The sequence below is a fragment of the Oenanthe melanoleuca genome, chromosome 9 (genome assembly GCF_029582105.1).
Source record: "Oenanthe melanoleuca isolate GR-GAL-2019-014 chromosome 9, OMel1.0, whole genome shotgun sequence".
In the NCBI taxonomy this organism is placed as follows: Eukaryota; Metazoa; Chordata; class Aves; order Passeriformes; family Muscicapidae; genus Oenanthe; species Oenanthe melanoleuca.
This window is the reverse complement of record NC_079343.1, coordinates 20761036-20786215: the sequence shown is the minus strand read 5'-3', so window position 1 is coordinate 20786215 and position 25180 is coordinate 20761036. Positions and strand designations below refer to the sequence as shown.

At 62.7% G+C, this 25180-nt stretch overlaps 4 protein-coding genes across 5 annotated transcripts; 2 read left to right on the top strand and 2 right to left on the bottom strand.

Moving 5' to 3' along the window:
- The first annotated feature begins 788 nt into the window (after positions 1 to 788).
- VWA5B2 (von Willebrand factor A domain containing 5B2) lies at positions 789 to 12452 on the top strand. Of its 2 annotated transcripts, none has more exons than XM_056498730.1 (22): positions 789 to 1000; positions 4199 to 4354; positions 4706 to 4867; positions 5174 to 5387; positions 5505 to 5659; positions 6082 to 6213; positions 6334 to 6458; positions 6574 to 6750; positions 6833 to 6943; positions 7068 to 7270; positions 7530 to 7644; positions 7718 to 7903; positions 7990 to 8149; positions 8226 to 8515; positions 9594 to 9819; positions 9892 to 10236; positions 10306 to 10443; positions 10520 to 10639; positions 10884 to 10961; positions 11138 to 11207; positions 11429 to 11537; positions 11803 to 12452. In XM_056498730.1, the coding sequence occupies exons 2-22, from the start codon at positions 4216 to 4218 to the stop codon at positions 12409 to 12411; spliced, it is 3864 nt and encodes a 1287-aa protein (XP_056354705.1). In that variant the 5' UTR covers positions 789 to 1000; positions 4199 to 4215; the 3' UTR covers positions 12412 to 12452. The 2 variants fall into 2 exon arrangements, with proteins under 2 accessions (XP_056354705.1, XP_056354704.1); XM_056498729.1 differs by having other exon boundaries at positions 814 to 1000; positions 5174 to 5399; positions 11803 to 12447.
- A 361-nt stretch (positions 12453 to 12813) lies between these two features.
- Positions 12814 to 15863, bottom strand: ALG3 (ALG3 alpha-1,3- mannosyltransferase). Its single transcript, XM_056498384.1, has 9 exons — positions 15684 to 15863; positions 15170 to 15269; positions 14935 to 15082; positions 14636 to 14796; positions 14381 to 14501; positions 13915 to 14120; positions 13638 to 13714; positions 13301 to 13445; positions 12814 to 13204 (listed from the first exon to the last, which is right to left on the bottom strand). Exons 1-9 carry the CDS (start codon positions 15832 to 15834, stop codon positions 13015 to 13017), a joined length of 1299 nt encoding a protein of 432 aa, XP_056354359.1. The 5' UTR covers positions 15835 to 15863; the 3' UTR covers positions 12814 to 13014.
- A 3-nt stretch (positions 15864 to 15866) lies between these two features.
- Positions 15867 to 20004, top strand: EEF1AKMT4 (EEF1A lysine methyltransferase 4). Its single transcript, XM_056498385.1, has 3 exons — positions 15867 to 16121; positions 16952 to 17235; positions 19631 to 20004. The coding sequence occupies exons 1-3, from the start codon at positions 15950 to 15952 to the stop codon at positions 19931 to 19933; spliced, it is 759 nt and encodes a 252-aa protein (XP_056354360.1). The 5' UTR covers positions 15867 to 15949; the 3' UTR covers positions 19934 to 20004.
- A 921-nt stretch (positions 20005 to 20925) lies between these two features.
- On the bottom strand, positions 20926 to 24944 carry CAMK2N2 (calcium/calmodulin dependent protein kinase II inhibitor 2). The gene is made up of 2 exons (XM_056498386.1): positions 24685 to 24944; positions 20926 to 22263 (listed from the first exon to the last, which is right to left on the bottom strand). The coding sequence occupies exons 1-2, from the start codon at positions 24851 to 24853 to the stop codon at positions 22193 to 22195; spliced, it is 240 nt and encodes a 79-aa protein (XP_056354361.1). The 5' UTR covers positions 24854 to 24944; the 3' UTR covers positions 20926 to 22192.
- Between the last annotated feature and the right edge of the window lie 236 nt (positions 24945 to 25180).

Genomic DNA, 25180 nt, shown 5'->3' with positions numbered 1-25180 from the left:
GGGATTAGCCCAAATCTGATGGATTTCTGTGGTCCTTCTTGGGAACCTGGGACTGTCAGTGGCTGAGGGATTCCCAGTGCGCCCCAGGCTGTGAGATCTCCTTGCCAGCAGACATGCCCTGACATTGCCGGGATTTCCTGACTTGTCTGTACCTTCCCCAGGGGGGCTAATTGTCACACTTTTCATCCAAAAGCTGGGCTGTCCCTGAATCCCCCCTCTTTCCTGCTCCTCAGGGCTGTGATTTCACTGCAGCACATGAAGGCTGATGAGGAAAGCCCGGTGGTACCCCAGGGCATCTGGGTTTGGGGTGGATATTGAATATCTTCCCACTCCCAGTCATTTTGTTATGGTCTCAGGGCAGCTGAGACCTTTCCTGGTGACGCTGGTTGTGACACTTGTGGCCTATATGATCTGTACTGGAGAGTTCAGCTGGTTGATGGGGGCTATTTTGCCTCATGATCTGTTTGGGGGGCACAGAGGGGGTGGTTCTATGCCCCAGACTACAAATCCCGTGGGCTTGTTTTGCTGCAGCATCACCAGGGGTCTCACCAGCACCCTAGTTTGCCTAGAATTGCTATTCTGTGGGTTTTCCTCATTCCACAGCCATGGGCTCTGCTCTTGGCTGGTGCCTGTCACTCTCTGAGGGTGTTGGCTGTCCCCTGGGACCCCCAGCGCTCCCCGTGAGAGCATCCCCCCACCCCCCCCCCAGGGTGCCGGTATAGGGAGTGTGTCTCTTTAACGAGGCTGGGCTTGGAGCAGCTCTGCTGCTGGCACAGGGAGTGAGGGATGGAGCGAGGGCGGTGAAGGAGCCAGTGCCAGAGAGGGAGCCTGCAGCAGGGAGAGGCGGGGAAGGACCGCTCATCCCCCGGGTACCGCAGCCACCCCGGCAGAGGGACAGGGAAACCCATCCCCAGGGAAGAGGGCTCTGCAGAACGCAGGAACCCAGCGGGTGCTGAAGGGAGCCTGCAGCCTCTGTGTCATCCTCATCCTCCTCCCCCAGGTAAGGAGCAGGGCCAGGGGCAGGCAGGGCAGGGACCGTGGTGGGCTGGGACCAGGAGGGTGTCCTGCAATCCCTCCTTGTCCCAGGGTCGCACATCCGCTGTCAGGGCAGCTCTGGGTCACAGGAGGGCTGAGAGGTGCAGATGAGACAGCAGGGCCACAAAAGTGCTGAAATCACCGTCGGGCGGGGAGCGGGCAGGGCTGGCTCCAGTAACTGCTGGGAACACGCTCCAGGCTATCAGCAGCCGGTCCCTGGCCCACGCCACAGCTGGAGGACACGGGGACCCTCTGTGGGGCTGCCCTGACAGGATTTGCTCTTGTCAGGGAAAAACCATGGAGCTGAGACTTTTTTTTTGGGAAGTGTTAGGGTGCATTGAGGGCAAGGAACTCCTGTTCCCTGACACAAGGATGGGGTTTTCCAGGGGGTTTAGTGGTTTTTGGGAGGTGAGAGCAGCAGCTCGGGTCCTGGAGGTGCTATTGGAGTCAGGCTGTGAGTGCACTCTGTTCCCACTCCCCAGCAGACAAAGCAGGAGGCTTTGAGGACAGACCACAGGCTGGAGACAGTCCTTCCCCCCATCCAGCAATTCCTTTCCCCTTCACTCCTCTTTGGGCTCTGCAAAGTGGTGTGTCCCATGGGTATAAGGCAACAGCACCATCTCCTCCTGGCTCCATGGCCTTCTCCATGCTCCAGGAGTTGGGATGGATCCTGCTCTCCTGCCTTTGTGTCCTGTGGGATGTCTCACAGGGAGGGGGAGGCCAGGGAAGCAGGGGTAACACAGTTGAGCAGGAGGGGCAGCAATGGCTCCTCGCTCCAGGTATTCTTGCAGAGGCTTGGGATCCTCTCCTTCCATCCTTTCTTTTGAACCTGCCTGTGTATCTGTCACCAGTGGAAATTTCTGCTGGGGTTGCCTGTGTTGGGTTTGGCCTCTTCCTTCCCCCAGACCATGCTGAGCCCTGGCTTGGGTGGGTGTTGCTCCAGCAGGTGAAACTCTGACAACTCCTCAGGCAGCTAAGGAGGGTCCATTGGGCTCAGGCACCTCCCTGCAGCAGCCTTGCTGGAAAACTCAGCCTGCCCACAGGTGAAAAGAGAAACACTGTTTTATTCTGACCTAGGGAAGAGTCAGCTCCTTCTGGCCTTCACAGATGGTTTTTAGCTGCCAGCACAGAGAGCTACCCCCAGCCTGCTGTAGCCCTTTTATATTGGTGCTGTTGCTGGTTAAACCAGCTCTTACAGGCAGTAGATGGAGGGGAGGAAGAAGAAAGGGCTGTGAAGGTACTGGAAATGATGCTGGGGATGGGGAGAGGGCTGGGGACCTGTTGGGGCTGCCACGCTGGGGACAAGTTGCTGTCCCAGGGAAAGAGGATGAAGAGGCTGGGGTGAGGATCATCAGGTCTGGTTTTATTCATTACCAGGCTTAGAGCAGCCAGCACAAAGCGTGGCAGGGCCAGATGGGGCCTGTTTACTCTGTGAGGGTAAATGTAAAGAGAAGTGATAAAAAGCAGCCGGGACAGCTTCTCCAGTAAGTCCCTGGTAAACAAGCTGGCAGTGACCCGGCCGACAGGCAGCATGGCAAATAGCGGGCACGTTGCTGAGCATTAAACTGGGTGCCTTGGGAACAAATTAAACAGCTTTGGGGAGAAATACATCTTTAATAGCTCAGTGTGGCTGGGTTGGAGACGTCCTGGTCTCCAGAGCCCGTCTGGGTGCTGTGGTCAGGGCAGGAACCAGCTGTTGATGTTCCCAGTTGTGGAACTGCAAGTGTGGAGGAACAGCAGGCTGTGCAGGGACCCTGTGGCACCTTGTGTGCTGGGAGCACAACTTGGGGGTGCAGCAGTGCTGCAGCATCCTGCACAGAGGGTGGAGGGCTGGTGATGATGAGGTGTGGTTGGATGGCCAGGATCTGCCAGCATAACCCTGCAATGCCAGTTGAGCATGTAAATGGCTCTCCTCTGGTATAATGGACTGATTTTCCTGGGATGCAGCCACATTGCTAATGCACTTCTGCACTTCTCCAAGGCTCCCTGCTTTGTGCCAGCTGGGAGTTTGGTCCCAGTGCTGCCTCCAAGGATGCAGCCCTGCTCCCTTTCAAGGATGCTCTGTGAGAGGCACTCTGTGACCGCATGCTGAGGGCACCCCAAGCCTCCTGCTACCAAAGCTCTTATGAGCTACTCCCGAGATGAAGGCCACTGAATGGGGGCACCAGATGGCTCACTTGTACCTGGCTTTGTCCTTGCCCTGGGCACACTGTGTGCTGCAGCACGAGGACAAGGTGTGGGGCAGGGGCCTTGCTGCTGCTGGGACACAGGTGCTCGGGCAGAGCAGAGGTGCAGACCCACGTGTGGAGCAGACTGTCCACAGCCAGGGCTAAGGCTGACAGGAATATTTTACACAAATATCTGATGGCATGGGATGGGCTGATGTTGGAGAGATGCCTTGACTCCAGACAATTATTTGTGATGCTGTTCCTGGGTGTTTTTTCCAAGGGGAAGAGAAGGGTGGAGTGGGTTGGTGCCATGGCTGGAAGGCATTGCCAGCCACCTCTCTGCCTGCCCAAAGGTGGGACTCCAGACACATCCATTTCTGGCAAAATAGGTGATGATCATCCACTTGTCGGGCTCCACCCTGCAATGCATTCCCCTCTGTGCTGTTCGTGCAGCACTGACCTTGTTGTTAATTATTAAACCCCCAGCAAACACTGCTCGCTGCTTTGTCCTAGTTACACTGTGGGCTTCTCACCCTTCTGGTTGGCTTTTTTTTTTTAACAAATTGCCCTGGTAACCTCTGTGGATGAATGGAGATGGGAGCAGCAGAGGCTCCTCTCCCAGCCAGAGCAGGAGATGGACTGGAGAGGCCCTGGAGCTGCTCTAGGCAGCTGAGAGATGGGCTGTGTGTGGTTGGCCATTATCCATTGTCTGCCAGGGCTTGGGGCTTGCATGCAACCACTGCCCACGGGAGTTTTCTTGCCCTCTCTGTGGGGTCCTGTGGTTCCAGATCTGGTTTGCAGGGCTGGGGTCCAAGGAGAGACCTGGGCTCAGGCCCATGTGTTCTGTGGATGCTGAAGAGCAGCCTGGGATGTGGGAGGGCTGGAGTCTTGCTCCCTCTGGCAGGCTGGGCAGATGGAAATGGGCTGTGGGCAGAAGCCCCTTCCAGCAGACCCCATCCCTGAGCATCCAATGTCTGTCTTCCCTCTGCTCACAGCTGCCCACTGAGGGACCATGCCAGGCCTCTATGCCCTCCTGTCGTGGGAGGCTCTGCCCCTGAAGAGCTCCGCGGTGAAGGCTTGTGCCAACGGATACTCCCTGAGCATCACTGCCCACCTCACATACACCAACCCCCACCAGGAGCCTGTGGAAGGTAAGGGAGGGCTGTCAGGTCTAGCAGGGACTAAGGGCTGCCTGCCTGCTTTCTCTAAAGCCCCTGTGCTGGAGAGCATCCTGTCTCCAGCCCATCTGTGTCCCTACCCCCAAACCTTGCTCAGTTTGGGGGCCACTGTCACACACTGTGTGCAGGAGAAGAGTGAGACTGAGCAAAGAGACTCCCATCATGGAGGAAGAGGAGGATTTCCTCCTCCCTCTGGGTCGCTCCTGTGTCTCCCTCGCGTGCGACTCAGCCGTGCTGCGAGTCAGGTTCTCGGCGGGGCTCCCGCAGGCTGTTCCTGCCACAGCGATGGCCAGGATCTGCCTCGGGGCTCTCTTCTGCCTGCAGGCATCTTCATCTACCCGCTGGAGGAGTCGGAGGTGGTGGCCGGCTTTGAGGCAGCGGTGGGCAGCCGGCGGGTGACGTTCCAGCTGCAGAGCCGGCAGCGGGTGCAGGAGTGCTGCCTGCAGTGCAGCCCCAGCCCCGGCCGGCCGCGCCGCTGCGCCAGCGGTGAGCGCCTGGCGTGGGTGCTCCTGCCCGGGGGGCTCAGAACGGGCAGGGGGACAGGGGGGAACACGAGGGGCTGAGAGCCCCTACCAGGCCACCCTGGACCTGGGGGGTCTCTGGGGCTGGAAATCTCAATGTCTCCTTTCCCCTCCCTCCACCTCTTCTGGGGCTCTGCCATCACTGGCACAGCCTTTGTGACACCTGTGCTCTGCTGTCACCTTTGGCAGCAATCAGGGGCACTAATGACCTGCTCCACAGCCCCATGTGCCTCACTGACCTTTCCCCATCCCTCACCCTTCTCCTGCCCAGGCCACCTTGTCGTGGATGAGGATGTGGAGCGCTCCACCTTCATCATTGTCACTGGCACGCTGTGCCCGTCGGAGAGCCTGGCTGTCACCCTGAGCACGGTGCAGGAGCTGCCCACGCTGCCGGACGGGGCCCTGCGCCTCCTCCTGCCCCCCGTCCTCACGCCCCACGTCCCTGCCCACCCCGAGAGCGAGCCGGCAAGCTTGTGTGACGACAGGTTGGCCCTATGGTGATTTTCATGGCTTCCTCAATCTCTGCCATACCAGGGGGGCGAGGCCAATGCTGGGCGAGCAGGGCAGGGGGGCAGGAGCCATCACCCCCTCTCCCCTTGCAGCCCCACCAGCTGTTTTGGGGGGCCAGGTGCCCGGAGCCAGTCACCCACTGTGGTGCCTGTGGAGAGCGTGGATGTCTTTCGGGGACGACCCTACAACCCTTTTCCTTACGAGTTCACCTTCGAGCTGCTGGTGAAGGGCCCCTGCTTGCTGGCAGGTAGGGAGAGTGGCTTGGGTGTTATCTGTTGGTTGTGTAAAACCTCCTCAAAATGTGGGTGATGTTCCCTGGTCCCTCCCTTCTAGGAGGATGTGAGGGCTTCTTCCTGGGCATCCTCTTGTACTCTCTCCAGATGAAGAAGCCCTTTTCCCGTTCCCTGGGCTGGGATCCCTCAAAGTCACCCTGCCTGTGCTTTTGGGCAGCTCTAGGTCAGCAGTCTCCTTCCCTGGGTGATGTGATTCTCTGGGGAGAGGATGGGTGAGGAGGGGAAGATGGCAGGTTGGTGGGGATGTGCTCCTTGCTGCTGGCCCAGTCAATCCCATTAGCTCTGTCAGGAACAAGCCACTGCTTTGGGGCCTGGTGGGTGGGAAGCTGAGGAGGGGGTTTGTGAGGACTTAACTGCTGCCTTCCCTTCTCTGCAGGGCTAGAGAGCCCATCACATGCCCTGAGAGCCGATGCTGACCCCTGGGCCAGTTCTGCCACCACCACCTGTGTCACTCTGGCTGAGCCCCACCGCTATGACAGGGACCTGGAGATCATCCTCTACCCTTGTGGTGAGGGGAGATGGTGCCCTTGGAGGGTTTGAGGCATCACCTCAGAAATACCCAGAGCATCCCCCAGCCCTTTGCAGCTGGGGTTTTGAGGGTAGCTCGAAACTCTCCTGTGCCCCCCAGAGCCCCACAGCCCCCACCTGCTGATTGAGGATGGCACCATGACGTACCCTGAGTATGAGGCGCACATCCGGAGCCGCCGGGATTACCTGCGGATTGCCAGGAAGGACAGCAGTGGCGAGAGACAGGTGACAGGGCACGGCTGCTGCTGCCTCAGCCAGCAGGAGGAAAGGGGGAGGTGGGTGAGGAAGACCTTGGTGTGGTCTGGAGGGTGTGAGAGCCTCTGACCTGCCTGGCCCGCAGGTGGCTTTTGTGCAGAAGCGTTTCCACAAAGACATTTTCCCCAACCCCGTGCTGATGCTGAACTTCTGCCCGGCTGCGGAGGGCGTCCCCGGGGACCTGCAGAGCGTCACCCGCGAGATCCTCTTCCTCATCGACCGCAGCGACACCGGCAGCGGCCCTGGCCTTGACAGGGTCAAGGTGAGGCACGGCCATGGGTCCAGGGGTGTTCCCTGGGTGGTCAGCCTTTAGCAGCTGTCCCTGGTCTCTGCTGTCACCTCAGGAGGCTTTGCTGGTGGCCCTGAAGAGCCTCCCATCAGGAACACTGCTCAACCTCGCCAGCTTCGGCGCTGACATCAAGCCACTCTTCCCATCCAGTCGCCTCTGCAGCAACGTGAGTATCACAGGCAAATCCTGGGTACCCACTAACCCCTCTTTGTCCTCCTCCCAGCTCCTGACTTGGGGTAGGGTCTGGTGAGCCAGGGGACCGCTGCATGGCCGGCTCTGTGTGCTGACAGGAGACGTTGCGGCGCGCCTGCGAGCACCTTGGCGGACTGCGGGCGGATCCTGGTGGCACCAACCTGCTGGCAGCCCTGGGCTGGGCTCTGGCACAGCCCCTCCACCATGGCTACCCTCGCCAGCTGTTCCTCTTCACCGGTGCAGCAGTGGGCAATGCAAGCAGGATCCTGCGGCTGGTGCGCAGGCAGGCCAGCACAGTCAGGTACGGCACCACCTTTGCAGCAGGTCTCAGTGTTCTCTAAATCTCCCCTTGTGCAGCCTCAAATCTTACCGGTGCCTGCCCCAAGGGTGTCCTTCACCCATCACATCCCTCAGCTCTTCCTGGGGTGCCCCAGCCCAGCACAGGGCAGAACTCTGCTTGTCAGACACCCCTGCCCATCCTGCTAAAGGGCTCCCCACTGGGTTTGCCAGCCCCCAGCTCCAGCCTAGCTGTGGCTTTCCATCCCCTGGCTCTCCTGCAGGTGCTTCAGCTTTGGCATGGGCCCGCGGGCGTGCCGGCAGCTGCTGAAGGCCGTGGCCAAGGTGAGCCAGGGCCGTGCCGAGTTCCTGAGCCCGGCCGAGAGGCTGCAGCCCAAGGTAACACCCAGGGAGGGGCACGGGGGGCACTGGGGACACCACCGCGTCTGACACTCTCCAATCCTCACCGCAGCTGATCAAGTCCCTGAAAAAGGCGATCGAGCCAGCCATCAGCGACATCACCATCGACTGGTACGTCCCCGACAGCATGGAGGCTCTGCTCTCGCCCACCGAGCTGCCGGCCCTGTACCCCGGTGACCGCCTCGTCAGCTACTGTGTGCTCTACAGCATCGCCCGCTTCGGGGACCGGCGCCCGCTGGTACCGCTGGCACTGCCTGGGGAGGATGGCACGGCCCCAGTGCTGCTTCCCTGCTGGGGCTGATGGGGGTGTCCTCTCTCCCCTAGGGCCAGGAAGGGGCTCGCCACAGCTCCCGGGGCTCAGCCTTTCTCTCCCAACACGAGGTCCCCAGTGCTGGGGAGAGCCGCCAGCCACCCCAGAGCAACCCAGGAACTGGGGATGCCTCCCTGGAGGTGTTTGCTGGAAGTACAGAGGTGTCAGAACGGAGTGAGTGGGGTCCAGAGCTGGGGTGGGGGGCAGTGGTGAGAGCCACGGGCTGACAGGGTGTGTGCTCATCGGGCAGGTACTGATCCTGTTTCTGGGGGAGACATCTGGAAGAGGATTTACCAGCCCTCCTACATCCAGGAGCAGTATGTCCTGACACACTGCTCTGTCAGCACTGACCGCAGCCAGGGGCTGCTCTCCCGCAGCTCCACCAGCAGCGAGTCCACTGGCTCCCGGGATGTGGCCCCTGAGGGTGGCTCCTTGGCCCCTGGTGTTGATGTCACTTCCCAGCAGGGCCAGAAGAGCCTGTCCCTCTGCGAGTCCTCCACCAAATCTGCCCCACTGCCCTCTGCCCCAGCTGGCACCAAGGTAAGGATTCCAATGGGGTGCTAAAGGGCTCATGGTGTGGGGGTTGTTCATGGCTTAGCTGGAACCTTGCTGCACTGTTGTGCCCAGGCATCTGCCCACTGGGCTGGGAAACAGAGTGCTGCAGCCTGGATTTTAAACAAGGATCAGCAATAGATGCCATGAGGATGTTCCTTGGGTTGTTTTGCCCTACTGCAGCAGGGGACCAAGCAGCTGGTCCCTTAGTGTTCCTGGCCAGCAGTCAGATGAGTTTCTAATAGACCCCTGAGCCAGCTCGGTGACACCTTAAAGCTGCAGAAACAAAATGAAAATAGCTGGGCTGGCATCCTGGAACAAATCTGTTGATCCAGAGAGGAAGGGCTGGCTAGCTGGGCTTCAGCCTGGCTCCTTCAGCCCTCAGCCACCACTGCCAGACTTTTCATTAGCGATGGGCCACATCCCTCCAGCTCCATACCTGGCTTTAAAACCCAGCTAGGTCACTGGGATGGGGAAAGGCAGCTGCCCCGGTGATGATGGCCCCAAGGCTTGGTGAGGCCAGCTGTCACCCAGCACCAGGACACGCTCCTTCCCGATGGCACGGCTTAGGTAACCCACTCCTGTCACACAGCAGCACAGCTGGTGACCTTTGCTGCTGAAATGTCAAGCGTAAGTGATTTCCCTGCAGAGTAAATGATCCTCTCAGCTCCCTGCTGCCAGGGCGAGAGGTGGCATGGGTGCCACTGCCCTGACGTGGCTTTTAGGGGAAGCATCTCAATACAGGGACATCACTCTGCACTGGGAATGCATCCCATTGTAACATCATCCAGCCTGTGTCTTACTTCTGCACACACACAAATCCCTGGCTACTCCAGCACCAGCCTGAGTCAGTCTCCAGGGATGTTTGCAAACTCCTGCGTGGGTGCTTCCCATGTCTGTGGTGCCAGAGCAGCATCCCTGGGAGGCAGCTGGTGCCAGCCTGCAGAGCACTGGGGCTGACGACAGCCGAGGCTCCAGCCAGCAGCCGGAGAGGCACAGGTGCCCTATTGCAGCTCAGTGCAATCTGGGCTCGGTGCTGGGCTCGCCAACAGCCTTGTCCCCCCAGGTGACAGTGGCCCTGAGCACGGAGGAGCTGGCGCGGCAGAAGAAGGTGCTGGCACGCGCTGCCCTGGCTGGGCGAAGCTTTTCCACGCCACACGGGGAGCTGGATGCCCATCGGCTCTGCCAGGCCCTGGAGAAGGTGTCACAGAAGAGGAACCAGTCCCTGGAGGGGCGGCTGGATGAGCTGGGACCGCAGACACGGCAAATGCAGCCCAGCGCAGTGGAATCAAGTGTGTGCTGGCTCTGGGGACAGGGGCAGTGGGGATGCCCCTGCCTTGCTGAGCCCACCCTTTGCCATCCAGATAACCTCCTCTCGCCCACCCACCTGGACTGGGACATGCTGGTGGAGCCTTCCTACCTCTTCAGTGCCTCGCCAGCTCCCGAGCCAGGGCAGCCCAGCCCGGGCGATGCCAGCGTGCCCCTGCGCTGCCAGGTGGTGATCCACGCGCTGCGAGCCGGCAAGCCCGTGTCCTGGGAAGTGACAGCCTCGCTGGAGTCACTGCTGCAGCCCCGGGAGGCGCCGGGCAGGGAGGACCCACCGCGGCGAGTAGCCAAAGCCTGGGACAAGCCACTGCACCGCCTAGCAGCGCGCTCGGTGGTGCGGGACAATGAGAGCGTGGCGCAGCGGGAAGCCAAGCTGGAGCAGGGTGGGTGCCGCTGCGGCTCCGCGGGGCAGCTCTGGCCTCCCCCTGCTCTGACCGCGCTGCCCCGGGCAGGTTTCGCTCGCCGGTTCCGCCTGAAAGCCGTGCAAACCAGCAAAGCCTGCAACGTGCCCTCCCTCTACACCCGCCTGGTGCCCGTGGACTGTGCCACGCAGGCAGCCCTGCCCGCAGCCCCCGAGCTGTGGGGCATAGGTACGGACAAGGGCCTGGTGGGATGGGGAGGGGACAGCAAGGGGACAGAGGGTTGAGGTGGCATCGTCCCTTGCAGCTGGCTCAGCCAGCCGGACGCGAGCTGCTGCGGCAGGGAGCTGGCACCACCGGGGCTCCTCAGCGGGTCAGGGGCAGCAGCAGGATGTAGAGGAGCAGCACGAGGCCCCTGGCACTGCAGGTATTGACTTAGTCCTTTATGTCAACTTATGCTCCCCAGGGATCTGCACTGGGCTCTCTGGAGACCCTCAGCCGGTGGCTGTGTGGGGCTGGTCCTGCCTAGGGTGCTGTGGGCATCCGGAAAGAGGCATTGGCCCTGCACTGGAGAGGGGGCGTGGGAGGACAGCATAGCAGCCCCTGAGAGCAGCTATGAGCCATCAGGGTCCCTGAAGCCCGTGACCCCACAAAACTTTGCTCTTTTGCAGAGCGAGATGAGATGGCCAGGTCTCCGGGCAGCATCTCCTCCCCTACCTTTGGCTGGGAAAAGCAGAACTACTCAAATGGTGTGTCCAGGCTGGATGAGGGTGGGAGATAGGGTACCCCCGATGCCCTGCCACAGCTGGAGCATCCACTGTGCCCTCAGTACCCCGGGCACATGGGCTGAACTGCCCTCCCAGGCAGTGGGACACACCTCTGGGTGCATCATGTTCCCACTGTGTTTAACTCTTTCCCCTTGCAGGGCCTCCATCCAGCCCCTCCACTACCTCCATGGGCTCCCAGAAATCCACAGAGAGCATTGCAGGCTCCAGGTGACACTGTGGGATGGGGGGATGCACGGGACCAAAAATGGTGTGTTGTGGGGAAAGGGGGACAGTGCCACTTTTTGGGAGCTGCTGGTCCCGTCCCCTGCCAGTTCCTGCAGCGTAAGTGGGAGGGTTTGGTGCTCCAACCCCTTCCCTGCAGCAGTTTGGTGTCCAGCTGCCTTTCAGGAATTCCTCCCAATCCTGTTATGTTGCCTGTGACCCCACAGGTTTAGCCTGAGCAGGCGCAGGGGTCCGAGCCTGGCGCTGCGCCCGCAGTGCCTCAGCCCAGACAGCGAGCGCTCCAGCAACCATGCGAGCCATGACTACCTCCCACTGGTAAGGACCTGTCCCTGTCCCCAGTCCCCATCCCAGCAGGGGGACCTGCCCTGCTAGCTGCCAGCTGAGTCACCTAGGTCACGCCTGGCAACACGAGCAGCAGAAGATGCTCCCAGTAGGTGCCTGCTCAGCCCTGCTACATCCTTTAATGCCTCTGGGATCTTGGCTGGCTTTTTTGGGGGCATTAGACTGTCCCTGTACCCTAGGGACACTCCTGCAGCCCCCAGTGTCTGGTGCTGATGTGGGTCTGTCCCCCTCCGTGCAGGTGCAGCTGCAGCAAGCCCGGGGGCCGTTCCAGCTCACCGAGAGCTTCTCTGAAGTGGTGCAGATCCCCCTGGACCGCCTGCGCCGGGCCTCCCCCTACGCCTCCCACCGTGCCAGCCTCAGCCCCATGTCCCCAGGGGCCAGGAGCATGCCTGAGACAGGAGCTGGGGCTGAGGAGGGTGAGGAGCCCATCACAGCCCCGCAGCCCAGCTCGCCCCCATCCCGCAGCACGTGCTCCGAGGTGCCCAGCGCAGCCGTGTGGGCGCAGGCGGACAGCGGGCACGGCTCCGAGTCCGACACCGGGCCCCACTCAGCTGCCCCCTCTGAGGCCAGTGTGAGCTGTCAGGACACGGGGCCAGAGGATCTGGAGAGTGCCAGCTGGGCCACGGCGGTGGCCTTGGCGTGGCTGGAGCACCGCTGCGCCGGGTTCTTTGAGGAGTGGGAGCTGGTGGCGGCCAAGGCAGATGGGTGGCTGCAGGCACAGCGCCTGCCCGAGGGGGTGGACGTGGGCTGCCTCAAAGGGGCAGCCAGGCACTTGTTCCTGCTGCTGCGTCACTGGGACGAGAACATCAAGCTGAACATGCTGTGCTACAACCCCAACAACGTCTGACGGCCGCCCCAGGGGCCAATAAAGACACCTGGCTCCAAGCCACCTGCACTGGTGTCTCTGTTATAAGAAGAGAGCTGCTGGCTCCATTCAGGTCATGCCAGGACACACCAGAATCCTAGGAGGGGATCACCCCACCATCTCTGTGGGAGGGAGCAGGCAGGGGAATAGGAAAAGCTGTACAGAAGGGACTCCTGGGCTCTATCAAAGCAAATGAAACCTTGAGGCAAAGCAGTTTTGCAGCTCTTCTGTTCTAAACTCACCCCAGAGGCTGCTGCCCAGCCCTGGGCACCCCTTTCCCGCAGCTAGGAAGCAAGAGAGCCCACGGTTCTAGAAGCTGCTCTGCCTTCCCTCAGGTAGGCTAAGTCCAGGGACAGCTGTTCTGACATCATCACAGGACAAGGATTTTGAGGAAGGGCACACAAAGCCCCCTTTATTCAGGACGTCCTGCCTTTTTGGGGGTCCCTACACCTGCCCACTTTGCACAGTTTCAGGGCTCATGGCCCTCTTGGGATTGCTGTGGGCAGCCTGGGAGTCAAGTGAGAAAAGGGCAGGCGGATGGGGCAGTTCCAGAGGCCAGTTCCCACCAGTCAGCCATCCCCACTCTCACTGGGCTTTCTTGGATATGGCTGTGGGTTTCCTGCTCGGTGAAGGGGTGTGTGACACTGCCGTGGGGGCTGTGCCGTACCAGAGCTGGAGCAGGATGAGTCCATGGCAGATGTGCAGGGAGAGGGAGCTGCAGACTGTGGAGGGGTAAGTGTTCCAGCAGAGCTCAATCACGCCCAGCAGCAGCACCCTGTGTGGGGGGGAAAGATGGGGGTCAGTGTGGGGGTCACACCAGCCATCCCCACACCCCAGCAGAGGGGTGCTCCCCCTCCCTGCCAGCACCTACTTGGGCATGTGGGCGAGCTTGGTGGTCGGGGTGCACCAGAGTAAGTAGGGCAGTGTGTGGAAATACCAGACGTAGAACTGGTAGTGCAGGGAGCGGCTGCAGCAGACACCCAGGAAGTTGGAGGAGAAGAGGATGAAGACAATCCATGCACTGGCATTAAGGGGGCAAACACAGGAGGCTGGAGGTGTGATCCCACAACATTTCCCCAGCTGTCCAGCATAGCTCCTTTAGTCAGGAGATGTTGGTACAACAGCACTGCATGATTTGGAACCCAACCAGGTTTCTCCCTGCCCTGCCTTCTCCCTCTCTCCTTGCTGCCCACCCTGCCAAAGGATATTATTGACAGTCAAGCGAGGGGATGCAGGTTTCCTTTTGGCAGGATCCTTCAACAGAGTCAGGATGTTCTCTTTGGAACTGAGGGCAAAGAACAAACATTCATCTCAGCTGCTGAAAGTCTCTCCCACCCCAATGTTCCCCTGTGAGCCACAACGCCTGCCCTCCAACTCACACTTGCAGCCCCAGGACTGCAGCACTGCAGGGGCAGGGGTCATTGTCCAGTATCCTGCACATGGGATTGGCAGGGATCAACATCCCTGGGGAATCCCAGATCTCACCTGTGCCACCGGTGCAGTGCAAAGAGACCCAGGCCTGCCAGGTGAGCCAGGAGCAGAGCAGCATGGAAGACTCGATTCTGGAAAACCTCTTCTGGGAGGAAGCGCCAGTTCACTGTCCATTTAAACTGGAACTGGCGGCCCAGGTCAAAGGAGCGGGTCAGGTACCCCACAGGGTTCACCAGCAGGAAGGGCAGGCCCAGAACCACCTGCCAGGGACACACCAGCACCATCACAGAGCCCTACACCCGGCCCTACACCCCAGCTACCTCCTGAGAAGCCCAGTGCCACGTGTGGTGACAAGGGACAGTCAGCCAAAGATGAATGTCACACGAGTTAGATTATTTATCAACACCCGGCTTGCTGTGAGGGGCCACAGATGCTGGTACCACTGTCTCCACTGTCTCTGCAGCCTGGCAAGGCAGCCCACTATTCCCTGCTGCTGCAGCCAGTGCAAACAGGGACCCACCTGGAGCAGGGCACAGATGCAGATCTTGGGGATACAGCCCAGGAGACCAAACCGTTGCAGGAGGAGGAAGAGGAGCCCAGGGGCGAAGAGCAGGATGTTCATCTTCACTGACACAGCCAGGCTGAGCAGGAAGCTGCATTACCACTGCGGACCCCACAGGGAGCCCAGGCAGCCCCTGAGCAAGCACAGCCTCCTGCTGGGGCTGGGCTGGCTCACACACCCAGCACCCCACGGAGAGCACTCCCAGCCCCTCACCTGAAGAGGAGGCAGCCCCAGGACCAGCGCTCCTCCAGGAAGAGGTTGATGGCAAGGAAGAGGATGGCCATGGCCACAGGGTCATTAAAGAGCCGCAGGACAAAGATGGAATGGATGCGGTATGAGGCGCAGCACATGAAGAAGAAAACATACGGAGGGACCTTGCAGGGGACAGAGACACAAAAGGGTCATCAGTAGCCTGTCCTGGGGTCTCTGCTGCTACTGAGCTGCTCCAAACTTCAGCCCTGGCGCTGTGTCCGTTCTGCCCTGGTGGCCCAGGAGCCCTGGCCTCAGGGTACCTTGCTGGTTCGGCAGTAGATGCGGAAGACCAGGAGCAGGTTGAGGAGGTAGAGGCCGGCGAAGAGGTACTGCGCCAGGCGGATGTCGGAGCCGCGGCCCGTGGCGTGGTACAGCCCCAGGAAGATGTACACGAAGCCGGCGGGGTAGCTGTGGGGACACGGGGGTGAGGGGCCCGGCCCCGCGGCCCCTCCGGGAGCCGCCGGTCACGGGGAGCTGCGTGTCCCTGTCACTCACACCAGCGGCCCGGTGTCACCCTTCAGCTGGGTGTAGTCGAGGGTGCCGTTGGCGAAACCCTCCACCTCCTGCATGTAGGCCTTCCAGTCGATCTCGGTGTCTGCGGGACGGCGGGCTCAGCGGGGCTCGGGGGGCACGGCGGGGCTGTGGGTGCTGACCCCGCTGCAAACCCGCCGGCCTGGCCCTGTGCCTCCCTGCCATGGTCAGCACAGGCTGCTGCCCTGCGGCCTCATCCAGCCCCCAGCTCAGCCCCGTGTCCCGCCCCGGCCACATCCAGCCGCCCCCCGCCCGCCCCTGTCCCCCCGCCCGGAAGATGCTGTCACCCGAGGGGCCGGGATAGGTCTGTCCCCTACCCGCGGCATCCCCGCCCCCCGCGCCGCCCCGGGCCGAGCCCCGCCATCACCTCCCAGCCCGGGGCCGAGCTGTCCCTGTCCCCGGACCGCCCCGCACTGTCCCGGACCGGCCCCGCCATCCCCGGGGGCAGCGCCGGGCCGGGCCGGGCTCCGGCACTCACAGGGGACCCTGCGGATGACCCAGAGGTTGACGCCGCCCTCGGCCAGGCAGAGGCAGGCGGCCACCAGCGGGGTGTAGCGGGGCTCCAGCAGCGCCGCCCGCCGCTCCCGCCATGCCCGCCGCAGCGCCGCCGCCCCCCGCCCCGCCGCCATGCCGCTCCGTGTTTCCGCCCGGAGCGCTTAGCGCGGCGCACCCGTCCCGACCGGAAGCCGCACGTGGGGGCGCGGGCGGCACGTGGCGCCCGGTGCTCCCGCCCCGCTCCCGGGCATGGAGCGGCGGCGCGCGCCCGCCACGCCCCCCCGGTACGGGCGGCGCCGCTTCTGGGACGCGCTGTACCAGCGGGAGGGCGCCGAGACCCGCGAGTGGCTGGGGGGGCTCTCTCGGTTTCTCCCTCAGCTGGAGCCCGAGCTGCGCCCCGGTGACCGCATCCTCGTCCTCGGTACGTGCCCGGCGTGCCCGGTGGAGGGCGGGCGGGCGGGGCTCGGGGTCCCGCCGGTGGACGCGCTGGCGCTAACCGCCAGAGGGCGGTGTAGCACTGGGCCGGTACCGGCAGCTGCGCCCAGCCCGGCCCGGCGGGGGTGGCCCCAGTCTGGCGGTGCTGACGGGCGGCGGGGCGGGTATAACCGCTCCGTAATCCCACCTGCGGTCTGATCCGCCGCCGGGCTGGCGGGATTAAGCGGGTGTAATCACCGATCCTGTTAGCGGATCAGCCGCTGCCAGCTGCGCTTAATAGCCCCCAAATCCGCCCTCCTCCCCGGGATCCCCCTCGGCCCCCCTGGTGAGGGGCCGAGCCCCGGTGGAGCGGCTCCGAGGGGACGGCTTGGTAGCGGGACTCTTGCCATATCCTGTTGAGAGGCCAGTTCTTCCATCCCTCTCTCCTCTCACCCGGGTTAAAACCCCCGGCCGGAGTTCCCTAATTTCCCACTGGAGTTATCCAGCAGGTTCTTGGGGACCACGGCCGGCTCCTGCCCCACAGCACTACGGGAGGGATAACTGGGGACGCCCCTGCCTCTTTCTTGCCTCCAGTCTCCCCACGCATCCCGCCCCAAGGTGAGGGCATCAGGTGTGGAGGGCTGCCCCAGGATAGGAGCCCAAAGCGCACACCTTGCAGGACAGGGGTAATTAATGACTAGCCCAACACTCACTAACTGTCATCAAAGTGATGACCTGCCCCTCTCCATCAGCCCCAGCCCTGGAACAGGGAACAGGGTTGGGGTGCCAGCACCCCCACAGGCATCCCGAGCCCTGTGTGAGCTGTGCCCCACATAGGCTGTGGCAACAGCGCCCTGAGCCACGACCTGCACGAGCTGGGCTACACGGACGTCACCAGCATCGACTTCTCCCCCGCCTGCATCGCGGCCATGCGCGCCCGCTACGCCCGCTGCCCCGGCCTGCGCTGGGCCGTCATGGACATCCGCGCCCTCGCCTTCCCCGACGCCTCCTTCGACGTGGTGCTGGAGAAGGGCACCCTTGACGTGCTCATGGTGGAGGAGACCGACCCCTGGCACGTCTCGCCCCAGGCAGCCGCCTCCATGCGCCGGGTGCTGGCAGAGGTACGGGGTGGGGGGGCCTGAGAAGGGGTGCAGAAGGTGGACCCCATCCCCGTTTGGGGTGGGAGAGGGTGCAGTGCCTCCTCACCACCTTGCTTCCCTGTGGGTGCCCCAGCTGGTGTTTCTGTCCTCCCAGCTGGTGCTACCCCCTCAGCTATGCTGCAGGGGGGCACCTGGGGGGCTCCCAGCACTCCTGGGGGTGGAAGACTGTCCCGATTTCCCCTCTTACACTCCATCATTTCCTCCTTAGGGAGGTGCATGGGGCAGGATGTGTACCTGGGTCCTGCTGGGTGACTGGATGACCTCTCTCTTTATTTGCATGCTTAATACAAAGAGTTGGCAGGGAAAATGGGCCCCATCCTGCCGTGGGTGGCTGTAGGGGACCCAGGGGGACACACTGGTGTGGCCCTGCCTGCCCAGGGCAAGGTGGTGACCGTGGGGCTGTGAGAGCTCTGCCCCCCCGCCCCTCCTGCCCCAGCTTCGATCGCCTGTGCCGGGGTCCCCATCATCTGGTCTGGTGTTGCCATGGCAACTCCCATCAGCATCGACAGGGCCATGGCGTTGCCACGGGGACGGGTGATGCCTCGGGGCCCTGTTAATTGGCGTCGGGACTGGATTGAACCTGTCCCGGCGCGGGGGTGCAGGTCCTGGCAGCCTCTCCCACCCTGCGGGAATAACTGCCAGGATAATTAATTGCTGCACCTCCCTGGCACCCTGGGATGCAGACACGGGGTGCTGGAAGGGTGCTTATGGCTGTTGACACCCTCCCAATCCTCTCTTGCCTCACTGAGCCTGTGAGGGAGCGCAGCCCCCGGCAGGGCAGTGGGGCTGTGCTCGCTATCCGTGCCCTGTCCTCCTTGCCAGCACTGCTGCCTGTCCTTGTCATTTTGCCAAACGGCAGGGATTTAATTTTCCCTTTTCTTTTCCCTTTTTAATCCTGTGCTCAATCCCTGCCCTCCCCCAGCATCGCTGGGTACCAGCTTCCACCCGCAGCCGGTCCCTGCTGTCCTCATCCCCAGGGGGATTCTCTGGGTGTTCCCACTTGCTCACTGCTTTGGGGGTCCCTTCAGAGGGGTCTCTCCATGGTACCTCCCTTCCTACCCCCATCCCCCTTCACTGGGGGGTTCACAGCCTCTGTCTTCCCCTCCCTGGGGGGGTGTAAGAAGCTGAAAATCCACCCTGCCTGTGGGGACACCCCAGGGACACTCTGTCCCAGGAGCTGGGGACAGCGGGTGTGGCGGGTGCGGGCGCGGGAAGGGCCCCCCTCGGCCCCCCCTGCTCCAGCTGACGGATGGGAAGGTTTCCTGCGCTCGTCTCTAAGCAACGGCCATTATTGCTCTATTAACGAGGGTTGGGATGCGGACATGCGGGATGCCTTGCTCAGTTTCAGCCGGAGATCCCTGCCTGCCCCCACCACCGGGGACCCCCCCTTCCCCGCTTGGGAAGCTCTGGGGTCTTCCCAGGGCAGATTTTCAGGCACTTAGCAGGAGGGATACCGAGCCCAGAGAGAGATGCAGGGACCTGCCTTCCCCTTTTCCTGGCCAAAACCAGTAGGGTTTGGTTCAAAAGCCACTGCCGCAGCAGGGGAGGACACACAGGCTGCCTGTCCCCTCCGCTGGCCCCAGCCAGAGCTCCCCAGCTGGAGCTTCCCAGCAGGATTAAACCAGAGCTTGGGAAACCCCCCAGTTGGCCTCCAGCCCTGTCCCCTGCAGCGGTGACTCTGCCCTTGCCGGGGGGGTCTGGGGTGTCCCCGCCTGGGGCAGGGTGCCGGGGAGGGGGCTGGACGCCCGCCCGCCCTGGGCACTGCCTTTGCATGCTGAGCACGTGGGCGCTGGCCGTAAAAGCCTTTTGACATTGGATAAAGCCAAGCAGGAAAATTGATGTTCTTTTCCATCCTGTTAGCGGGGCTTAATTCCAGCAGGGAGAAAATGGTGATTAAAAGGGTTGAGTCCTTTCCCATCAAACACCCCCCGCATCCCCCTCTGATTCTGGGTGTTGGTGGTGGGGTAGCACTGGGTGGTCCAGGGAGGGGTGGGTGGAATGGGTGTCCTATGCTGTGCTTGGGGGGGGCCCTGTGCTCGGACGGGTGAAGCTTTTCCCATGCTGGGGTTGGGTTTCCATGCTGTCTGCTATGGGTAGGAGTGAAGAGTTTTGGGGTGCAGGGAGAGGTGGAGCATGGGGACCCCTGTTCCTTATTGCCCCACCCTGTGGGTGGTCTGGGGTCAGGTCAGAACCGGGGTGTCTTTTGGGGGGTCAAGGTTAGGACAAGAGATTTGGGGGTGTGATTTGGGGGACAGGCTGGGGTCTTTGGCAGATGGTGATGGGGTCCCTGGTAACAGAGCCAAAGCAGTGAACTTCACTGTGTTCCCCCACCCCATCCTGGGTTTTCCTGACGCAGGTGAGCCGGGTACTGCGCCCAGGGGGCTGCTTCATCTCCATCACCTTCGCCCAGCCCCACTTCCGCAAGCCCCACTATGCCCAGGAGGCCTTCGGCTGGTCCCTGCGCCACGCCGCCTGCGGGGACGGGGACGCCGCTGCCTTCCACTACTTCCTGTACGTCATGCGCAAGGGGCAGCCCCTGGACCCCCGGGACGCGGCCCTGGGGCGCCGGCTGCACCAGCCCCCCCCGCCCCCCGCCCCGCCCCCGCCCCCCGCCCCCCCGGACGACGACGAGGACTATCTCCTTGCCATCCAGCTGTGACCCAGGGGGCTTTCCCCACCTCCCTCCACCCAATAAAGCCTTAAGATGCTCCGTCCTCACAGGTGGACGACAGGGAAGCAGTGCATCCCCCTGCAAGCTGCCCAGTGATGGGGTAATGGGAGGGGGATACTTGGTCTCCTCCGGGGGGCACAGGGATGCTCCGGTGATTCTCTGTCCCCTCCCTGGCATTTCCTTGCTGAGCTGGAGAGCAGCCAGGACTCCAGGCTTTGCAGCCAGTAATGAAACCAAATCGGGTTTAATTTCACCCATCCATCTTGCAGGGAGTGGCTCCCTGCCCCCCTTGGCACGGGGAAATCATTCTGCTGGGCTGAGGGCAGAATGGGAGTGCTGGCACTAGGTATGGGGGGCAGGATTGGGGGTGCCCACTGCTCCACCCTCCCACCCCATCCTACAGCAAGACCCCTGCCCCAGCCTCCCCTGGCTATGGGGGTGTGCAAGGGCATTGTGTCCTTCTCACCCCCACCCAAGAAGTGGGGGATCCAGGCTGGAAGGTGCCATAGGACAGGAAGGGAAGCACATCTGCCTCTGTCCCATCCATCCCCACTCCTGCCTGCGGTGACAGTCCCGGTGTGGCGCGCACGCCTGGCCCGTGTTCCCCTGTGCCTGGGGCCACCAGCACAGTGACACGTGTGTGCCAGGGTGGGTGACGGGTGGGCCACCGCCTGCTGGTGGGACTGGTTGTGCACGTGTGCCCATGTGGCAGGTCACTGGCCGTGTCCCCAGAGGCTCTTTGGGCACCAACTCCCCCTGGGGTGGGCCCAGGGGACCCCTCCCGAGCGGGATGGCAGTGACACCCCGGAGGCGCAAGCTGCTGGGCTGCTATTTCAGGCAGAAGGTGTAAGTGGGTCAGCCAGCGGCTCCCCCTGCACCAGGAGCCAGCGAAGGGCTCTGGGGCCAGCCCCCACCCTGGCCATGCCACCCCATCCCACAGGCACCCCAAAAAAAGGAAGGGACAGAAAGGAGCAGGCGGCTGCCGGCTTCACCTGGGTACATGAATGTATTTTATTCATTGCATTTTGTTCACCAGTACAGTGAAAAATGGCATTTAAATTTACAATGGATCATTCGTAGAACATCATGACACAAGTATTTTTTTTTTTCTTTTTTTTTTTCTTTTTTTTTAACAGTTTTTTGTTTGTTTTTTTTTGTTGTGGTTTTGTTGTGGGTTTTTTTTTTTTTTTTTTTTGCGTCGTTGTCTCCATAAATGCCACTCGTAGGTTATTGAAAAAGATGACAAGTTTCTCATGCACATCAGAACCCCCCGAGAAGCTTCTTAAAAAATAAAATTAAATTAAAGTACAAAATTAAAAACGACGACTCAGGCCGGTCCCTGCCCTCCCCACTCTCCCCCGACCCCGCCCCCCTCAAGCGAGGGGCAGTGCTGGGACCCCCCCTGGCACCTGCAGCTGGCCCTGGTGGGCTCTGCCCCGGTGCTGCCGGGAGGGAACTGCAGCGCCCGGTGATGCTGCCAAACCCTCCGGTGCTCCTGCTGCCTGCCAGCGGGGGGTCGGGCCAGGGGTCCCTGCTCCCCTCCCTCCTCCTGCTTTCCTTATGCTCCCTCCATCACTCTCGCCCCCCTTTAATTTTTGCCCTCGTTTTTTTCTTCTTTTTTTGTCTTTTTTTTTCTTATGGAAAAAAATATGAACCTTTTTTTTTTTTGTTGGTTGGTTGGTTGGTTGTTTTCGTTTGTTTTCTCGATGCAGTTACTTCGACATCTCAACGTCAGCAGATCGTTTTTAACAAAGATTCGGATATAAAAATACAAATATGAGGAGTTTCTGTTTAAAAAGAAGCGTGCCGGAGTGGTGGGGCTGACCCTCGGCCCCCGGGCCGGCCGCCCGGGCCACCAAGCTCATGCAAAAAACGATGGAGCAAAAAATGTCTCTGGACAGCAGCGCTCCCCCCCTGCTCAAGGGGCCGGGTCGCCCCGGAATTCGGGGGCCCCCCGCCAAGGAGGATGGGGGGGACGCGCCGCGGAGCAGGGGGCCGGACCCCTTCCCCGGGGAGGGGGGTCTTCGCCCAGGGTGGGGGGCTCGGCGGCTTGTCCCGGCCCCGGGGGGAGGCGGAGGGGTAAAGTGCATGGCTCGGGGGGGGGTGGTGGTGGTCGCAAGGCCCCCCCCCGGGCCGGGGCGGGGGCAGCGGGCATGGCCTCCCCCTCCTCGTCGGCGGTCCAGCCAGCATGCGGGGCGGCGGGCTGGAGCGGGGCTCGGCCGGCGGGTCCTGGCGGCGGCTCCCGGCTTACACCCCCGGCGGCGACTTCTCCGTCATGCCCTTGAGCACCTCGTCTATCCGGTCATCCTCGATCACCACTGCGGGGACAGGCGGGGGGCGCGTGGGCGAGGGGACGCGGCAGCCGCTGCCCATCCGCCCCGGCTCTCGCCCTGCTCGGGCTCCAGGTGTGCCCCCAGGTGCGGGGCAAAGGGGGTTCAGGTGGGTACGATCAGGATGAAGGGTGGGGGATCACCCCCCTGCCCGGCTCGGGTAGGGGCAGCATCCCTCCCCGCAGCCAGCCGGCTGCCTCTGGATGGGTGATTAGGGAAGGGGGGGCAGGAATAGACCAGGAAGGACCCCCCCTCCTCTCTGCGGCAGGCGCTGATGAGAGCAACAGGACTGGAATGGGTAATGACCCAGCGGGGGGGCACCGCCTGCTCGGCGGGGGCGGCAGCCAGACCCCCATCAGCATCACCCGCTGTGCAGGACACCCACCCTCACCATCGGCATCGCTGGGGGGCAGCCGGACAGCCCCCCACCAGCACGGCGGGCTGCACGAACCCCCATCAGCATCACCATGGGGGGCTGGAGAGCCCCCCTCATGTCATCTTCCAGAGAGACCCCCCTCAGCATCACCCACTGGGCAACCCCCTCCCCTTCCCAGCAGCAGTGGTGGGAGGCTGGACAGACCCCCATGAGCATCATCAGGGAGCTACACACACACCTTCCCCCTACCCCATACCATGGCCGGCTGGGCAGGTACCCTCCATCACCACTGCTCTGGGGATGGTGGGCAGACCCCCACCCCAGTGTCACTACTGGGGGGGGTCAGTAATCACCCCATCACCCTCCTGGGGGTGGATTAACAAGACCTCCCCCCACCCATCACCAGAATCACGGGAGAGCAGATGGACACCCCCAACACCACCGAGGGAGAACCATCCTCCCAACACCCCGGGGGGTGCTGCTAGACCCAGCCCCCACCACTGCAAAAGGGGGCAGTGGAGCAGGCAGCGCTCACCCCCTGTGGGGCTGGGGTGTATTTGAGCTGGGGGGGGAACTGTCCCCCCCTCCTTGTCCCTGCAGCTTAAGGGGGGGTGTTTGCCTATGGAGGACCCCCAAGCAGGTGGGACGGGGACTGCAGGAAAAGCGGGGGCCATTTTTAAGGGTCCCCGAGGCACTGGGGAGGATCGATGGTGACAGGTCAGGGTGCAGGCAGGAGAGGGGGGCAGTTATTTGGGTCCTGATAGAAGCGGGGGAGATGGTGCTGGGGGGTCTGCGGCAGGCGGTGAAGTACAGTGGGGCAGGACACGGGCTCAAGGAGTCCTGGGGGAACAGTAAAGGGCTGGGGGGGATTTGCTGATCAGCATGGCCAGAGGCTGCTGGTGGTCTCTGCGGCAGGCAGAAATGTGCAGGCAGAGAGGTTTTGGGGGCCAGGGGGGCTGTTCCTGGTGATGTTTATACAGAATGAGAGGGGAGCAGTCCCAGCGGTGCTGAGGAGCAGTTCCGAGGGGTCCCAGGGGCACTCATGGAGGTGCTGGGGGATGGTCCCGGGGCAGCCCCAGGAATGCTGCAGGGTAATCCCAGGGGTAGTCCCAGCATGAGGCGGGGGCTGTTGCAGGGCAGCACTAGGGGAACAGCGTGGTGTCTGGAGCAGGGGATGGGGGAGCCTGTGTTTTTGGGGGCGGGTGTCAGTCACAGAGCTGGGGAGTCTCAGGGTTGCGGGGGGACAGTGCTGAAGCTGATGTAGGGCAGAGATGGAGATTCTGGGGATGCTGGGGGCAGTGCCGGGGTGGCAGGGGACAGTGCTGGGGATGCAAGGCAGAGCCGGGAGTAGCAGGAATGCTGTGGGGCAGTGCTGAGGATGTTGTGGGGCAGACACAGGGGTTACCATGGGGCAGAACTGGGAATACAAAGGCAGAATCGGGAGTCTGGAGATCTCGTCTGGCGATGCTGGGGGTGCCAAGGATGCACTGCCCAGTGCCGGCAATGCCGGGGAAGCAAGGGCAGAATCGTGGACCCTGGGGTTGCTATGGGAAGGTGCTGGGGATGCAAGGGCCAGTGCCGGGGATGCCGGGGGGCAGTGCCAGGGATGCTGCAGGGCAGAGCCAGGGATACTGCAGGGCAGAGCCGGGGATTCCAGGGCAGAGCCGGGGATTCCAGAGCAGAGTCGGGAATGCAAGGACAGATGCGGGGGTCCCGGGGATGCCGTGGGGCAGCGTCAGGGATGCAGGAGGCAATGCCGGGGACGTTGCAGGACAGATGCGGGGGTTCCGAGGATGCCGTGGGGCAGCGCCGGGGATGCAGGAGTCAGCGCCAGGGATAAAAGGACAGATCCGGGGGTCTCGGGGATGCCGTGGGGCAGCGTCGGGGATGGAGGAGCCAGTGTCAGGGATGCCGGGGATGCCGCAGGGCAGATCCGAGGGTTCCGGGACAAACCCGGGGATGCTGAAGGGCAGATGCGGGGGTCCCGGGGATGCCGCGGGGCTGCGGCGGGGCTGGGGGGGGGTCGGCGGTACCTCTCTTGGCGCGGCCGATCTGTCCCAGCTTGGGGGGCCGCTTGCCCTGGTTGCCCCCGAAGAAGGCGTTGGTGTCCTGCAGGCGGCAGCTGAAGGGCAGCTCCCCCGCCTCGGGCTCGGCGCCGTAGCGGCCCACCTTGTCCTCGCCGTAGGGCAGCACCTGCGACATGGCGGGGCCGAGCGGGCCGAGCCGCGCCGCGCCGAGCCGGGAGCCGGTCTGCGGCGGCGGCAGCGGCGGCGGGGAGGAAACCCGGGCGGAAGGATGAAGTCATGCATCCGGGGGGAGCGGGGACCCCCCCGGCGGGGGGCGGCTCCGGAGCGCCGCGGCCCGGCCCGGCCCGGCCCGGACAGGACAGACACGGGGGACCCCCAGGGCCGGTGCCGGGTGACCGCCCGCTCGGGATGGGGACCCTGCCGCACCGCCGCCCCGGCCCCAGAGCAGCGTGGTCCCCCCGGCACAGCCTTTCCCAGGCGGTCGGGGGTGCCCCCAACCACG

What these genes read in the sequence shown, in the direction of transcription:
- ALG3 (XM_056498384.1), bottom strand. Translation starts at nt 15,834, where the DNA reads ATGGCGGCGGGGCGGGGGGCGGCGGCGCTGCGGCGGGCATGGCGGGAG. An exon ending in TGGGGCTGCCTCCTCTTCAG is followed by an intron (nt 14,502 to 14,635) that starts GTGAGGGGCTGG and finishes CTTCCTGCTCAG; the next exon opens with CCTGGCTGTGTCAGTGAAGA. An exon ending in AAGCTCGCCCACATGCCCAA is followed by an intron (nt 13,205 to 13,300) that starts GTAGGTGCTGGC and finishes CCCCCCACACAG; the next exon opens with GGTGCTGCTGCTGGGCGTGA.
- CAMK2N2 (XM_056498386.1), bottom strand. Translation starts at nt 24,853, where the DNA reads ATGTCGCAGGTGCTGCCCTACGGCGAGGACAAGGTGGGCCGCTACGGC. An exon ending in GATCGGCCGCGCCAAGAGAG is followed by an intron (nt 22,264 to 24,684) that starts GTACCGCCGACC and finishes CTGTCCCCGCAG; the next exon opens with TGGTGATCGAGGATGACCGG.
- EEF1AKMT4 (XM_056498385.1), top strand. Translation starts at nt 15,950, where the DNA reads ATGGAGCGGCGGCGCGCGCCCGCCACGCCCCCCCGGTACGGGCGGCGC. An exon ending in TGACCGCATCCTCGTCCTCG is followed by an intron (nt 16,122 to 16,951) that starts GTACGTGCCCGG and finishes TGCCCCACATAG; the next exon opens with GCTGTGGCAACAGCGCCCTG. An exon ending in TGCGCCGGGTGCTGGCAGAG is followed by an intron (nt 17,236 to 19,630) that starts GTACGGGGTGGG and finishes TTCCTGACGCAG; the next exon opens with GTGAGCCGGGTACTGCGCCC.
- VWA5B2 (XM_056498729.1), top strand. Translation starts at nt 4,216, where the DNA reads ATGCCAGGCCTCTATGCCCTCCTGTCGTGGGAGGCTCTGCCCCTGAAG. An exon ending in GATCATCCTCTACCCTTGTG is followed by an intron (nt 6,214 to 6,333) that starts GTGAGGGGAGAT and finishes TGTGCCCCCCAG; the next exon opens with AGCCCCACAGCCCCCACCTG. An exon ending in TCGGGGACCGGCGCCCGCTG is followed by an intron (nt 7,904 to 7,989) that starts GTACCGCTGGCA and finishes TCTCTCCCCTAG; the next exon opens with GGCCAGGAAGGGGCTCGCCA.